The sequence below is a fragment of the Magnolia sinica genome, chromosome 11 (genome assembly GCF_029962835.1).
Source record: "Magnolia sinica isolate HGM2019 chromosome 11, MsV1, whole genome shotgun sequence".
NCBI lineage: Eukaryota > Viridiplantae > Streptophyta > Magnoliopsida > Magnoliales > Magnoliaceae > Magnolia > Magnolia sinica.
In genome coordinates this window covers 84,340,137-84,357,952 of record NC_080583.1, presented here as the reverse complement: position 1 = coordinate 84,357,952, position 17,816 = coordinate 84,340,137, and the positions used below count along the sequence as shown (strand labels likewise).

At 42.4% G+C, this 17,816-nt stretch overlaps 1 protein-coding gene across 1 annotated transcript; it reads right to left on the bottom strand.

The window, feature by feature from the left end:
- Positions 1-754: 754 nt before the first annotated feature.
- On the bottom strand, positions 755-6,969 carry LOC131219580 (indole-3-acetate O-methyltransferase 1). The gene is made up of 4 exons (XM_058214805.1): positions 6,778-6,969; positions 5,123-5,536; positions 2,309-2,584; positions 755-1,174 (listed from the first exon to the last, which is right to left on the bottom strand). Exons 1-4 carry the CDS (start codon positions 6,889-6,891, stop codon positions 821-823), a joined length of 1,158 nt encoding a protein of 385 aa, XP_058070788.1. The 5' UTR covers positions 6,892-6,969; the 3' UTR covers positions 755-820.
- Between the last annotated feature and the right edge of the window lie 10,847 nt (positions 6,970-17,816).

Below are 17,816 nucleotides of genomic sequence, written 5' to 3'. Positions count from 1 at the left end.
TTATAAGAAGTCAATCAGATGGTTAGAATCGTCAGCTCGGCGTGACTCTTTCTTGGTAACCCAAAAAATTGTACTGGACCTAATGGACGGCCCAGATCGGTTGATTGGACAGTCAAAGAATCCCAACGCAACTACGGGCACCATAACTTATAGTGCTTTGAGAGTAGTGGATCATTACTCTTATTTTCAAAGGACAAATAGATGTAGAAATACAGCCGTCCACGTGTCACGGCAGTGGTTAGGCCTGGAATTTGAACTGTATGGTCCAGATCTGTCAAGTGGGGCCCACTGAAAGAAATTAATAATTTAAATATTATTATTAAATACTGAGTCGAGTTATAAACTCGGGTCTTGGAAATTAACGTCTTAAAAAAACCACTGCAACTATATTTCCTTGCAATATATTACATGTCACATGTTAGTTTACATGCTTAGAAAGAGAACCATTCAAGTCAGCCCATGTTCCGTTGATCCAGACCGTTGTTCTGATGGTCACCAGCGTGGATGGCTAATGTCCCAAAAACCATTTAGATCGAATTTTCCCAGCCATCCAATCCTTGTCCTTTCCTCAGCACATCATTGTATTAAACGATAGCCGTCCGATCTGGAAGATTTTTAGGGAATCTCCCATCCATAGTGAGCTCCACTAAATCAATGGTCCGGATCACTTAAACATGGGCCCAAGTTGTACATAATGGGTGCACCAGTGCACCTGGACCTGATAATCCCTAGATGGGAAGCAGGGAAAGAAAAGAAACACATGCATCAATTGAAAAGCTGTCCTACGGTAGTGATCACTCCATCATAGCCGTCCATTTTACTACCTTAAAGAAAGTGAGGCCACTATATGAAAGAACTGTAGATGCTCCACCAGCTCCCTGGCATGGATCGTGGCCCTCCGTTCGAGCCTATCAAAGAGCTCATTGCTAAGCTGATCGCCGAGATGGGCGTCCACCAAAACGCCACACACGGCCCTGCAGCTGTTGGCGAGGGCGCGGCCCACCTCGGCGGCATCATCCGGACGGTTCAGCACCAATGGGCTACCGCCACGGAAGATCTCAAGCTTGTTGATCGAAAATGAGCCATCGGATTCGACCACTTCCTTGAAATCTTGTAGGCTGGCTGCATACACCGGAATGTTGAAGTGGTCGCGTTTCTGGCCGTCCACTAGACCCTGCATCCATCACAGTGTGTAGTTAGTGTATGGGCCTTTCAAAGCCCCACTTGTGGGCCCACACGCAACGATTTTGGATTCATATGTGTCAGATCATGGCCATTCTTCAAGTGGGCCACATTGTGTAAGCTGTTCATTTAGTGGGCTATCATAGATAAGCGGTCTTGATTGACAGGATGGATTCTAGCCATTGGATCATGCCAGTTGAGCCAGGATGTCCGCTTTCTAATATCTGTGTGGCCTTCATGAATATCCGGGCATTGAGTGGAGTCGGGTTAGGGCTGACCTGACTCAATCCGGTTTTGAAATAGGCCTGATTCGACCTGATTTGGTACTGAGTCCAGCATGCTTGACTTGATCTGAGTCCGGGTCTCGCTTGGACTAACTTGGATAGAGTCCGACGTCAAAAGTACTGATTTGGGTCAAGCTGGCACCAAATGAGAGAGAGAGAGAGAGAGAGAGAGAGGAGGGTGGTGATGGTGGTGGGTGGCTGTCGGGCTTGGAAGAGGAGGGAGGGAGGGAGAGAGAGGAGGGTGGTGATAGTGGTCGGTGGCTGCCGGGCTTGGGGTTGGGTGCTGCGGGTAGGGTTAGATATACTCAGAAATTATGATTTTATTATTATTATTATTATTATATATATATATATATACTCGAATCCAAGCTGAGTCAAGTTTCAAATCGAGTCGATTCTGACTGGATCCAATTTTAGGTCAAGTTGCTGGATAACTCGGACTTGATTCGGTTTGAGTTCACATTGGGCAAAGTTTACTCGATTTGGATAACTCACCCATTCAGTTCGGATCGAGTCAAGTTTGAACGAGTCGGATGAGTCGAGTCAGGCGACTCGAGCCATCCCGCGCCCAGCTCTACTCCTGATTTTAGGCCACCGGTCTCAAACACAGCATAGCCCACCTGATCAAACAGTCGTCGCATGCAGGGAAGTATCATCCAAACCGATCAGGTGTGATGCCCACCAACCAACCAATCAATCTCTCTTCCCAGCACACAACGACCGTCCAATCAAGATCACACCATCCAACCGTTAAAATTCAACTCAAACGTTAAACTCCATGCCTCTCCACCATCCACCCATGATGGTGTGGCCCACCACACCTAAGTTTTTGATTCAAGTACCTCTTCCACCAAGTCATTCCAAGCGTCCTCGAAGTGGGTCCCGAATAGAAGCCCGGCCCCACCTTGATCTGTGGGGTCCACCGAAGTTCTGCCCAAGCAAACCAGAAACATAGACCCTCCCGTTTTCAGCTCATGCGACCGTGACCTCAGGAAAACCGCCAAGTCCTTCTGGTACTGTTGCTTGTATGCCTGCGCCGTATACACCGAAGCTCCGTGTATAAACACCCTTTCCTTGTTATATGCAGGAGACTTGCTGTCCATCACGCTCTCAGGCACCTGTTTTCACACATACACAGTAAGTACTATATATAGTCTGAATTGGACGGTTGATACGCACAAACACTCAAAACTTGTACACGTGGCATAGATAAACTCAATGGACCCACCATTGATTACCCATTTCGCAAAATCAGATTTATTGGATGATCTTAACCTTTGATTAGTGGACAGAAGTTCATTTCAACCGTCCATTAAATATCCCGATCAGTAACATTTTATATATATATATATATAGAAGATCCATCTACATGGGGCCCACATATTTTGACGGTTTGATTTTGAATTACATGCTACTGCTGTAATTTCTCACTATAGGGCCCCACTTCTTAGAATTGCGGGCCTACGTTTCCCGCCAATTTGAAATTTGTGTAGGATATCCATACCATACAAACGGTGGTCCCCACGATGAAGATCCCCTGACATAAAAATCAGGATGATCTGTTGTTTAGGTGGGCCACACTGTTATAAACAATGGACAACCGACGGTCTTACTCATCGTACAGTTGTGAGCCATCTAATGGGTGGATGAGATCGATTTTCAAGATCCATGCAAAGTAAGAAATAGTCAAAGCCCAGCAGTCCATGGAGAGATGTGAGATGGCATATCCAACCGTCCAAGGTATGGTCCGCCAGGTGAAAGGTCCAGATCCGAAGTTTATCCTGCCACGTCGACAGAGAAGCGTGTCTATATCATATAGCGATAGGAAGGGGACATCGTATCATTACCCTTCCGCTTTGGAATATTACAAATACCCCCTTTACTTTAAAGATTTATCACAGGTTTCCGCTGTCTTTGAGCAATTAACCATTTTTCCTTATCACGTATGCAACAAAACGTGTGAGCCTGTCTTACTGCATGTATATCATCAAAGCCGTTCAACGTGGTAATATGACCATGAAAATGGGCCACCTAAAAAATCAGTCTACTAAAATCATCAGGTGGCCCACCATATGAGTTTGAAGGTTTATAGATTATTTCCATTGTTTTCCATGGTGTGGCCCACCTGTTGATTAAATCAACCCGAATTTTGGATGTTAAACTTTTACAGTATATAAACGTCGCTGGACGGTTTGGATTCAATCTATACATAACCGTGGACCCCTTGTGCATGCAAAACGGACGGTAGCTCTTTGCAACAACGTAAAAGGGAGGTGTTTTAAATTATCATAAAATACATGATGGTTTTTGAAATGATCACTAATTAGATCTTGATCAACAGAATCTACCCAACCTGTGTTTTTCTTTTAAATAAAATATGACCCCCTAACCTAATCTTTTATGACATTTGTCCCCTTATAATTGAGAAATATCTTGAAATGATCACTAATTAGATCTTGATCAACAGAATCTACCCAACCTGTGTTTTTCTTTTAAATAAAATATAACCCCCTAACCTAATCCTTTACGACATTTGTCCCCCTATAATTGAGAAATATCCAATGTCACCCACTTAGACTCCATTCATGTAGGTAGATTAAATGTTCAATTCTAGACCACTCATCTGGTGGCCCATACCACTGATTTAATGGCATACCATACATCACACTGCTCAAATGATCCAAACCGTAGATCCTAGAACTTCTAGCCTTTGAATATAAAGCCCAGTTGAACAGAAGTTCCAGCCCGTGTGACACTTTTTTGCCACGTGTAAAGGTGCATGTAGACGGAAGTACTCTACAACAACAGCTGCTGCACGCATCTGAGTAAAACATCCGTGCTCTGTCAAGCCCACACGTATTGCTTGTGTGGCATCCACTCCGTCCATCAGATCTGCCCCGTGGTGTTAGGTGCCGAGGCCAAAATTCGGACCGGTCTACGGCTCACATGGGCCACACCACAGGGAGAATTGGGAGAAGATCACAACCGTACGTTGTGTCTGGGGCTGACCATGGGGTATATTTTCCATCCAACCCGTCCATCTGGTGAGCCTCATCAGAATGAACAAATTTACCCAAAACGAAGCTGATCCAAGAATCAGATGGCCCACACAGATTAAACTAAAGGTTTAGTGTGCAATTCTACATTTTTCTCACGTGTGGACCGCTGCATCATCCATATTGGCACGTGTGCGTGCGTGTTGATAGGAAGGACTCGTTAGCAAATCTCCATACGAGCAGCTAGCTGTATGTGAACTTCCCATGCAGCCATTTCTTTCCCACCGACAGGCCTCATAAGTAGAACATCTGAACGGTGAAAAAGGTGGGCCATACCATCATGACCACCCCTCACGAGTAAAAAAAAAGAAGAAGGAACAATCCACTCATGAAGTCGGCCTCAAACATCAAAATCAAGTGACAGCCGTTTATACAAATCAGTGTACTAGGGCGACCACATGATAAGTGGGCCATCCCAATTTTCGCTATAAGTTGAAGGTATTCTACACGTGTAGATATTCTACACGTGTGACACGTTGGCATGTATGTACGTGAAAGATCACATACAATCACTTACATGTAATAATATTTCTAATGAAGGTATTATGCATGTAAACGTGTATTAACATACAATAATCAAATTAAGGTGAAGAACAAAACCTGAGAGAGCCAATGCAAGGAGAAGGCTGAATGGAAGACGTTGATCGAGTGGGCCGGGAATAATCGACGGTAGAACGATCCCGGGACGCCCGCCGCGTAGTAAGAGCGGGCCCCATCGGCGGCGAGACACTCCTCTAGGCTGCCTTTAATGGTTAAGGGAGAGAGAAGCTGGAAGAGTGTGTTGAAATCGTTCGATGGTAGATCGGAGAAGAAGGCTTGGAACTCAGGTGGTGCGCATCCAGACGCATCGAAGCGCTTGATCAGGTGTTTGATGATAACGTCGATGATGAAGAGAGTGTTGCCGCCGCAAGAGCAGCCCAAGTCGGCGACTGCGAAGGTGTCTGTCGGTGGGGGGAGAGACATCGCATCGAGCGTGCCTTCGAGGAGGTGAAGCATTGATCGAGCATGTCGGGCCTAATTAGAAAATCATCAACACCCACGATGAAAAACATCGATTATCTTATTTGAATGAAGAGGAAATTCAACCACAGCAACAACTACTATTGTGGTATATGAACACTACCAATCTTTCTAACACTAACAACAATCATAATAAGAGTTTTCGTAGCATTTATTATACTTCTATTTCTTTAGTACTTTGCCTGAGAGTTAGTAATAAGAGTCTAATTTCATTACTTGCTTTTCTAAAAACTAACAACAACAATAACAAGTACCCCTATTATTAGGGCAACAACAACAACAACAACATCATTAACTAATACTGCTAAGCAACAACAATAAAAATAATAATCACAACAACAAAAACTACTATATTAATAATGGAGTTAGTTATAGTAGCACTGATACCCCCCATCTCTCTCTCTCTCTCTCTCTCTCTCTCTCTCTCTCTCTCTCTCTCTCTCTCGCTCGCTCGCTCGCTCGGGCATGCATATACAACAACAACAACAACATCAATAACTTGTACTGCTAAGCAAGAACAGCAAAAATAATAATCACAACAACAACCATACTAATTAGTAATGGAGCTATAGTAGCAATGGCCGTACCACTCATCTCTCTCTTGAGCATGCATATACGAACGTATACCTCATACATGTAGGCATCAGGTACCAACCATGATACAGGTGGGCCCACCTTACCATAACCAAAGCCGTTGATCAGGAAGGGCCCATCATGCAATGGACCACACCTTGAGAAAATCTCCCCTTTCAGAAGATCCTACCCATCTGATGAAAGTGGACAGATAAAACCCAATGGTCGATCGTCCGATGGGACGAACGAGATGGCTAGGATCGTCAGATGGGGGACGAACGGTCCATCCATCATGGGGCTCATCAACAGAAAGCCAAAATCTCTCTCTCTCTCTCTCTCTCTCTCTCCATGGTCCTGTGAGCATGCATATACCAACGTATACTTGATACATGTAAACATCAGGTATAAACAATGATACAGGTGGGGCCCACCTCATGGTAACCAAAGCCATTGATCGAGGAGGCCCCATCATGCAATGGACCACACCATGAGATCATCTCCCATATAAGAAGATCCCACCCATCTGATCAAAGTGGACAAAAAACCCAATAGTGGACACTAAGTGGGCACCCAATCAGACGGATAAGATCGTCCGATCGGACGATCTATCCATCATGGGGCCCATCATCAGTATCCAAAATCAAGGGTGGTGATGGTAGTACCTGAGCTTGTGAATTGTTTGCATAGCTTGTCTCTCCTTTGCCACCTTTCATGCTTAGCAACCTTTCAAGCTTCATCTGTGGTACAACCACATTGTCTCCTTGAAGAGTGGCCATGATGGTGTTTTTTTTTGTGGTGGGCCCCTTTTTTTCTTCTCTTTTAGGGTTAGGGTTAGGGTTTTTGTGAAGGATATGGGCAAAGGAGAGGTTGGTATATATAATGGTGAGGGTGGTGAGAAAAACCACTATAATGTCATTGTTTGTTGTTGGTGGAATATGTGTTCATTTCACTGAAAAAGAAGCATTGCCATTATTAGATTAGAATAAGTAAAAGGTGGGGGGTGGACCACATCTAAGTGGGCCCCACATCCTATAGTAGGCCCAAGATTAACGCCGGATTTCCATGGTCCATTTTCTACGCAAGGGCCTACATACCTATTTCACCACGTGTAAAAGGGGAACGGATTGGCTACTCCCCCTGCCACCAGCCCCGTGGCTGATGGTCGGTGCGCTGTGGCCCCCACCATGATGTATGTGATTCATCCATTCCGTTCATCCATTTTTGCATATCATTTTAGGGCTTTGTACCAAAAATGATAGGAATATAAATTTCAAGTGGACTACACCAGAGGAAAACAATAGCGATTGGATATCCACCATTAAAATCCTCTTAAGGACGATCGTACTGTTTATTTGACATCCAATCTGTTGATTAGGTCATACGGACCCAGATGATCAGCTTGATCCAAAACTTTTATAGCCCCCAAAAATTTTTTAATGGTTGAAGTTCATTCAACACTTTTTCCTGTAATGTGATCCACTTGAGACTGGCATATACCTCATTTTTGTTGTAGTACGATAAAATGATCTAGAAAAATAAATGGACGGCATGGATGAAACATATACATCATTGTGGGGCCCACAGAGCACCGACCACCAGCCATTGGCTGGTGGCAGGGGGAGTAGCCAATCCGTTTCCGTGTAAAAGACTACTGTGGGTGGCGGTAGACTCCAGTGCTAGTTCACCACCATTTTTCAAAACGGTGGTGACTCATCCTCCTTACGTGTGAGGGACTCACGTGCTGCTTTCTGGACCTTCTGAATTGTGGGGTACATCATGGATGGATGATTTCTTGAGAAACATACTGTTTGAACAATCCTAACCGTCCAATTCGTGGAAATCAAATCAACGGTTAGAAGAGAAATAACAAGTTGTCTAAATTCAACGGCAAGAATCGGATGGTTATCATCATGTGCTCACTTGGTCTAGATATGTTTAAAAGTATGCCATTTAGTATGGCGGAAATTACACTATCAGTTTTTAAATGGTGGTGAACTATCATATGAGACATTGTGTTTTGACTCTTCGCGAGAATTTAACGTCGGTTAATCGCGATGAATCGCTTCTCACTAGACATTGAAGTATGGAAATTAAATCAAGATTCTCCGTATGGTTCGCTCCACAGAGATAGGACAATGCAACACCCGCTCAGATCAGATGAATTTAACGTGGGTTTATCGCGATGAATCGCTTCTTACTAGACATTGAAGTATGGAAATTAAATCAAGATCCTCCATATGGTCGTCTCCACAGAGATATTACAGTGCAACAACGGCTCAGATCAGATGATTCAACTTTTATGATCCGTCGGACGAAATAGAAAGAATAAACGCTCCACATTTAAGAAAAAGATAATACTAAATAGATGGCTAGATTCGTCAAATTTTTGAGATTTCTAATTATTATTTAAGGAGGTTACCAGATGGACGGTCTAGATTCATTAATTTTGGTGCCACGTGTCTTGCAATGGACCGAAATGGGTCCATCACAACCAACAACAGACCTCCTTCAGATAATACTCAATGTATTTGCAGATATTTTTCCCGGCATCTGCTTTTCCTGCCATTTGCTATTTCTAAAAAGCGTTACTGGCCAGGGTAGTTATTTGATACTCCGGCTGCGTATGATGCTTGATACTCAGGCACTTATAAATGGTCCACGTAGCCTATATTACCCAAATCAAACCGACCATATTATGAAACCCATTCAATTCAAGTTGCACGAGCAATTCTAATCTCTGATTCATACTTTCTTTTTAAAATAAGACCACTGAAATTTTTTCAATTGTAACCGTCCAATAAAAATCTAGCAATCTGATAATTCGATGATCAAATAATAATAATTTTTTGTCCATCATATATCTGGATTTTTTCCAATAATTTGGACGGTTTATTGTTAATTTTTTATATGCCACGTAAGCAATTTCGGAGTCATTTCTAACTGCTGCGTATCATCCATCACACAGAGGTGTCAGGCTTGAAAAGAGAACTCATTACCTACAGGCAGCTGTACAACAACTTATGGTTCGGGCCTATCTTTACAGCCAGCATGTCACCCTTTAGGAAATCACTACCATCAAAACAACAGGGCCCACCTAACCTTATCCGTTCACTAGGTGGGCCATCCCTGTATGCTGAGTCAAAGCGTCGGCTGTCTGCTGACCCCAACATATGGCCCACATGATAGCTGGAGTCACTTGATTTCTGTACCAGATATGTTTATGACGGGGACCTACCATTTTAACGGTACAGATTTCTTACATGAGTGGTACTCTGTCAGGATAGATTGTACGGTACCGACAATTGTCACGCTCTGCTTGTAGGTAATCAGTTGTCGGTTGAAAATCAGCTGCGAGTGTACGAGAATCGCCTACAACACACACAGGGCGTAAAATAGACGGGACCCACCACGTATGTGAAATCCACTCCGTCCATCCGGTGGGATCCATTATTTGGATCGTATATAAAAAATTTGAAGTCAGAAAAGAAATCAAACGGGCCACACCAATGTGGAAAATGTACGGTTAGTCACAAAAACGCTAACTTCAAGCAGTGTGGCCCACCTGAGCTTTCCATCAGGTGAATTTTTGTAAATTCTCTTCAATTTAGTGACTTAAACTTGATAAGTGGGTTCTTAGAAAAGATACACACCATGGTGGTACCAACCAAAAACCTAAGTTTAATATCTCATTCCCACTGTTCCATATCGTGTGGTCAATATGAGAGATGGGTTCATCTGATTTTTGTCCCTAGATTTTAAAATCCATTATAAAACGTGATAGACGGATAGGATATCATATATACAACAAGGTGGGCCCTAGACTCTTGGGTGCATAAAACAGGTGTTGTAGCGAATTCCACGGTTCCACCTTACTGCAAGAATCCGTACGTTGCATGAGATATGCATGAAACCCTCCACGTATCTACTATCTGCCCCTCTCTCTCATTGTTACACGGGCGTACGCAATCATACACCGGCATGCACATGAATGAAAGTGCATACACAAACCAGAGACAAATACGTTTGCAAGTGATGAGGTAGGTACTTTTAGAAGCAATTTGGATTAGCGAGATTGATTAAGACAAGAGAAATAATAAGGTGCTGTATTTTTATACAACATGGTGTAGGGGGAATTTCCCCAACCGTACACGTGGCATCTACCTCGAATCTGAACCACCCATTTTGCGGTAGCCGACCCAAGTCGCCGATTGGTCGATCCCAAAAGAAAAATAGTATTAAACGGTCCAAATTCAACGGACAAACTTCCCTTGATCAGAGGTACGGATTGTCTAATGAATATCCATTATAGGGACATGTTTAATCTAGAGTGGGCCCCACCATTTGTGCCGTTCGTTTTCAAGATACATTCCATGTGTACGGTAGAAATCTCACTTGTTCTTTTCCCATCCATCAAACATCAACCCTAAAATCAAGGCCTTTTCACCTTTTCCTTTCTAACACTCTTGTCTTTTTTGAGTCAAGCATTTTGGGACATGACATGATAGATCGGCCCCTATCATAATACTTCATCCCCACCATCCACCGTAAAGCTGGTAGGAAACTGTAGATCCTGACCATCCACATACCTGATTATGACAAGGATGGCCCATAGTTCAAAAAACCCACACTAATAAGAAAATCACACCCATCCCTTGCATTCACCTTCCCGAAAATGAATCACAGCCGTTAAATTTTTTGCCCATTCACTGTCCATTTGAAGACCAGCCACTGGATGCGTGGTATCATCTATTTAGCGCAGATTTTTAACCGTTGATCATCCATGATGGGATTTACTAGATCTACGGTACAGATCCAACATTTTCTGTGACGTGGACGGTTTAAGGGAGAGGATCTATCAGATTATGATGGAGAAGGATCTATCATCAAGAAGACTGGTTGAACGGTGGATACAAGAGACCCGGGATTTTGTTCTCACCTTTCTCCCATACAAGTGCTTTTTTTTAACGTCGTGGTCTTCACGGCGTGATAGACGCCGTTTCACGTGATCCTAGGCCGTTCTTCTCACTTTATTTGAATATTTTAAAACTAGGGCTAGACTCTTATATTGTTTTTACATGTACGATAATCAAAACCGTCCACATCGTGGGCCCTATTGTAGATTGGTTGCATCTCAAAAATCGCACGGATTGGACGAACTTGAAAGTATAATTTCACCTGTTGAGATTGAACCGTAAATTTCGGTTTGATTGAAGGATATGGTCGTTTGATCTGGAAGATGTTTGGGGTATGGATTTCCCGAGATGGGATCCATCACATCAACGGTCTAGATCACTGAACTATGGGACTCACTTATGCAAAATTGAAAGATGAGAACAGTGCATGTCATTGGAGGGTAGGCATTTAGTTGTGTCAACCATCCACTCTACCTGTAGCAAGCACCAACCAATATGGACCGTCCAATTTGTGGGGTGGATCGTGGATGGACCATACTCAGTGGGCCATCCAATGGATCGGTAAGGGATGATTGTCACCGAACAAATTTAGTGGCAGAAATCGGACGGTTGTGATTTTCTGATCAGTGTGATATATTTCTTATGCCCCAATATATGATGGGCCCACCATTCGTACGGTTCAGATTTCTGTCCACGTGTACCATTATTAGTTGGTGGCGAACAAACATTTGAGTGCACCGGCCTATGTCTAGACCCTTTGAATTCTAAAAGAGGTTCAAATCTCCCCCATACAATTCCAACATTTTAAGCATGGAGAAATGTTCACATACAATCCATTTTTTCCCTGCTGATGTGTCACTATATAAAACATCCGAGCCGTGAAAAATGTGGACCACATCATAAAGATCACCTGGGGCCAAAATTGTAACAATCCAGTGATTAGAATGGAAAACGTTGTCCGTTGGATTAGAACCATCAGCTTTCCATTTATTTCAACAGTGTGGCCTGTCTGTCGATTGGGTCATTCTGATTTTTGCTACGGTGATAGTATCTAGTGTGCTCTACCACTTTCACGGCTCGGATTTTCCACACGAGTGAGAACATTTTAGGAAACAAAGTGTTGACGGTTCTAACGTGCAAACCTCTGATGAACGGATATTAAGTATTTTGATAAAAAGGTCTCTTTTACGTTTTACACGGAGTTGATTTGGTTCGTAGTTGCTGACGTGGAATTTTTAACGGTAGCGATTTGTCTTCACGTGATGGACTATATACGCGCATGGTCCACTATTTCTTAAACAGTGGTGATCCATCCACCGTACACGTGGCATACATAGATGCTCTGGTAATCCTGACAGCCGAAGCCGTGGGCCTCTTGGATGGAGCACAACCCGACATCCGATATTGAAATTGGCTGCTCACCGTCCGATATTTGAATGTCGGAGATCGGACGGTTATTATTGTCTCGCTCAATGAGATTTTCGAACTGTGCTCCATCCAGGAACGGGAGTCATGATTTGGACGGTCGTGATTTTCATTAGTTATGCCACGTGTACAACGAATGTGCCACCACCATTTAAGAAATGTTGAAAAAACACATGATATCTGTTATCGTAGACCATTTGTTAATTAGCAAAAGTACTGTTTACACGTTGCGCAAGATTGCATACGTGTGAGTACTTATTTCAATGATCCAAACCGTTTAAACGATGGGCCTATTTGTGGCTGAGAAACCCTAAAATCATCTCCTACGTTGGAATTCTTTTACCATTTGATCAGTGAACTAATTTTCATTGAATATGAAGTGTCTCCAAAACCCTCCTTTTGTTGGACACTGATCTGAAGTTTATGACCATCAGATCTTGAATATTTTCAAAATAACTCTAATCAGCTTTGTTTTCCATCAGATCAACGGTTTGGATGAACAGATTATGTCCATACATGCACGATTAATGTTTCTCAGTGCACTGTCCTGCTGTAGTAAGCAGGACTCTACAATTACTCTGTTTTCACAAAGACTCTGTATATGGTGTGCTCATGTCGGCTGCGATTGATTCCATTGCGAAGTTTGTCGCTGTAGGATATTAGGGATGCTATTTGCAGCCGTACATCCAGATATAGCGAGTCCTTGTGAAATCCGAGTCGTTCATTACTTGGGACACTCGGTGATTGAGCTGCATCTAAAAAATGAGCCTGATCCACCTATCAATTGGACGAAAAATGTACATTGAACACGTACCAATACCCGTAAGTGTCCATTTTTATTCGTAAACGGGTATCCCATCTGGTGATCATATCAATTGGATTTCTTGGCCAAGGAAAATCAATGGCATGGAGGGTATGATGAACGGTGCAGATCTTGCATGTGTGCCATGGTAGCATGTGGAGAAGTGCATATGCATATGATATTGGTAGTCATGCGATTACTGTTCATTGTCTCAAAATCTCTAATCTAGATGTGTGGGGCCCACCGTTGGTTGATCACGGGTATTATTCGTACTAACTACTAAAAAATAAAATAAGATGTATTGAAACTAATCCATCTTAGTTATGGATTAAATAGTTTGATTATCTCAATCTTAGGTGGGCCATCTTGATTTTGAAAAGCCATCTCTATATCATATATCAATCTTGTGTGGGCCATGATGATTTTGACGAGACAAAGAACTTTGACACTCTGGAATAATGTGATAGATGATACGCAGGCACTTAGAAATTGCATACGTGGCAAACAAGTAATTCAAATTAATCCGTTCAAACTATGGGCCTAGCTCAGATGTATCTTGAACAGAAATATTTTGATTATCTGACCATCGGATTTCTAGACATTTATTGGACGGTTAAAAATGAAAAAAATCCAACGGTTGTATTTCAATAACCAAGGGTCTACAGAGCAGATGGTAGCGATGTTAAACTAATCTTATTTGAGGGTTGTGATTTGAGTTCATGTATGACACGTGTACTTTTTTGAGTTCATGCGTATAAAGATTCATACTCTTCCAGAGTATCAAGTTACTAACCTTTTTCGTCAAAGGCACCCTATACCACTCCACAAGAGCATGGCATGCATTCCACGTGAGATATATGCACCTCAATCAAAACCATTCAAATTTTGGGCCCCCAACATCTAATCGAAGACGACCAAAAAATCGCAACGAATGGATTAATCCTAACCGTCCTTCAGTTTCCCATTTATCTGACAACCAAATTCAGACTCAGCAAGCGAATTTCCATTAATCAGATACTTTAGACCGTCAGATCGTTCTAATTTTTCTTTCATGAGCCATCAACACCGAGTCCCAGCATTTTGACGGCTAGGATAGATCTACATATATACCAGGTGTACACTTCATAAGTGCATGTGTATGATCATTCCCACTCCGCATGACTACAAAATAATTTCCAAAAAAAGAAAAAGGAAAATGCATTTTGAATGGTCAATGGATAGCATTCATGGAAAGCCTTCCGATAGTGGGCCCCACCACCACTTGAAACCGTTCAAATGTGGGCCATCAAGCTGGTCGGTAGTGGTTACAACATCATCATCGTATGTTGGAGAATATTAACTATATTAACTAAACATAAGGAGACCGTAATCAACGGTGCTGATGACGAGGCGTGTAGACTCTATCAGCCATACGACTCTAGGGTGGAAGTTGCACGCAACAATCTACGTACACCTAGATGTATTGAAAATGGAGAACGTGGCTTGAGTGGTCTTGGGAATGGCCACACTTGCATGGATTTTAGGGTTTTGAATTATTCAATGGTTGGGATTGATTGGATTTACAACACCGAGGAGGAGAACTGTATATTCTATGACGGATAGGAGAGTAGTGTGCGTTTGCCACAGGGATGTTTATGCATGTGGGGTTTAAACACAGAAATCCAGACCGTCTAAATTGAGCGACATGATGTGGGTGGGCTAGGAACTGATGTATCCGTTGACTACTGGGCAATCCTAACCGTCTAGTTGATAGGTGTCAAATGGGCGGTTGGAAAGGAAATTTTGAGTGTCTGAAGTATACGATTATTGAATGAGATCAATTTTCAGGCACTGTCGATGGTGGGGCCCACAGTTTGGAATGTAGCAGACATTGGGTATCAAGATCCATGGATACATGAAAATCTGACTTAAAATAATAGGATCTGGATGGTTGGATTAGGTCAGGTCAATGGATTTCAATTATAAATCCTGTTTTTTTATTTTTTATTCTTCTTCAATTCGATCCCTTATTTATTTATATTTTTTTATTTAAAAACCCAACTAGAGATGGATTGAATCGAAAGAAATATTTTAGATTTCGAAATGGATTTATGTTGGCCTGAGTGTTAATGAATATCATGGATTGATTGTCTGTCCAAAAAATGAACTACCTTTATATAAGGTAATTCTTCTAATGTTAAAGAATCAGGGCCCACCTTAGATTTGATATGTGATCTCGTACATGAATTTGAACCTAATTCACTTGGTGGGGTCCATGTACGGTTCAGATATACACCAGCCAACACAAATTGTGACATGTGGATAGTTTTATATACGCTGATGTATGCCACATGTACAGTTCCTTAATGCCTGCATATGGACCATCACACTCTTCATTTGCGCTTTTATCTATATTATCCATGTTCAATTGCCTTACATGTGTCACATTTGCGCCAGACATTATCCATCTTTAGTCATATCTCAAGCGTGCCATTACACCACATGTGCCACCATCCATCTTATCTTGTGTCACCATCCATCTTATCTTGTGTCCATCTTTAGTCAATGTACACAAGTGTTATCATCTAGCTTTAGTGCCCACATGTCAAATGCGCTAATGTATGTCTTGTGCCACATGTGCTAATATACAATTTTACGCACATCTCACGTACCATGCGTGTCGCATTTTAACTTAAAGTGCCCACATACGCCGTGCATGCCACATGTGCCATTTTTCATCTCTAAGCATCCAACATGTACAACATGTTCTAATCTAGCACATGTAGGTCCTTAATCATGCCTTGGTGGTAGACTGACAAGAGTTTTAACACAAGGATACCGGTTCCAGTACCTATTGTAGTGTGAGTGCGGGGTGTGTGGAAGCATGTTAAAACAAATCTTGTTGAAAAACAATTAAGAAAACAATATTTCTTTTTCGCAGTTTCATGAAAATAAGAAGAAATATTATTTCCTTTCTCATGTTTTTCATGAATTCAAACGGGCCCTTAGAAACAAATGAATATAGGTCCACATTTAAATGAGACTAGCTTGGAATACTTTAGCTAAGCTGAATCGGCACTAGGGTTGCAACTTGGGTTTGGATCAACTCAAACAAGATTGACTCAACCCGAGTTCCAATCAGGTTGTCAAGGTCCCAACCTAATTTGAAGCTAAGTTGTGTACATATGTGTGTGCGTGTGTGGGTGGGTGGGTGGGTATGTTTGTGTATATACATGTATATACGTACAGAAGAGATGCTAAAGCAATACAGTCCCTGATGCCTGAGACTATCAAGGCGACGCCAACACAGCATGGATGTGAGAGCCAGGTCGCTCATCAGGTCCAGCTGCATTGTCAACATGTTCTCACCCAAAGATTAAAATGGTCCATTCATCAAGTGGGCTCTGTGTGCAAGTTGAATATAAAGGCTGTTGGTTAATCATTTTTCTAACAGCCCATCTTCCTCTTACTCGTGTAAGACCACACGATGAGTGGGTTGCCAAGGCAAAATCACAGTGGGATTCAGCTCATGGACCTAGCTCTGTAAATACTTCGAAGGGGTGTGAGTATAAATCCAGCTGACAGAAAATAGTTGTGGGGTTGTGCAGAAGACCTGATGCGAAAATTTTTGGCGCTGCCGCTGTGTATAATAAGAATCCCAAACATTTATGGAATTCGACTATGGAAGGAATGGAAAGGAAATTATCAGTGGCAGAGTCACTACCTTTCTTTGGAAATTATCAGAGTGGAAGAGTTGCTACCTTTCTTTGGGGAATCACTCTCACGAGGCAGCTCTTGCTAGCATGGCTATCTACTTTATGTCCTTGTTTTGGTGCCCAAATAGTATCATTCAGTGGTTAGAAAAGATTCATAGAGAATTTTTTTTTTTGGTAAGGTTCAGAAAGCAAAAGAAGAAGATTCACCTGGTGAGATGGGAGTAGGTTGCAAGATTGCCGATGAGGGAGTGGGAATTAGACAATTGAAAGTAGTGAATGAAGCATTATTAGATAAGTGGCTATGGAGATTCAGGGACGAGGAGGATAGCCTTTGGAGACGTGTTACTGTATGTAAGTATCAGGCGACAGAAGAGGGCTGGTTCCCATGGCTGCCGTTTTCGGAAAGCAATTCTTTCAGTCGTGAGGAGCTTTCTCTAAAGAAGTTTCTTTTGAGATCACAGAATGTACTCGGATCAACTTCTGGCAGAACAGATGGTATGGAGACTTGCCTTGCCTTTGAAGGAAAGGCTTCCATGCATATTCAATCCATCCTTAAGACAGGGATGGCTACATTTCCCAATTCATGGTACTTGAGAACATTAGGGTAGTGCCGAGTCCACAGGGGAATTTGAAGGATGAAGAGAAGTGAATTTCCGTTTCTCTTAGGAGACTTGAATCAGATCAACCTCTGCAGGGGCCCTTGGGACAGTTGGGTTGCTAGTCGATACTCCTTCGGATCATAATTTACTCAGCTCAAAATACAAATCCATTGGATCCTTGCTTTTGTATGCTCCCCCACCGCATCCCCCACCCCACAAGTGCAGAAGAGAGATATGTTTTATCGTAAATGGATGTTCTGCGTTTCT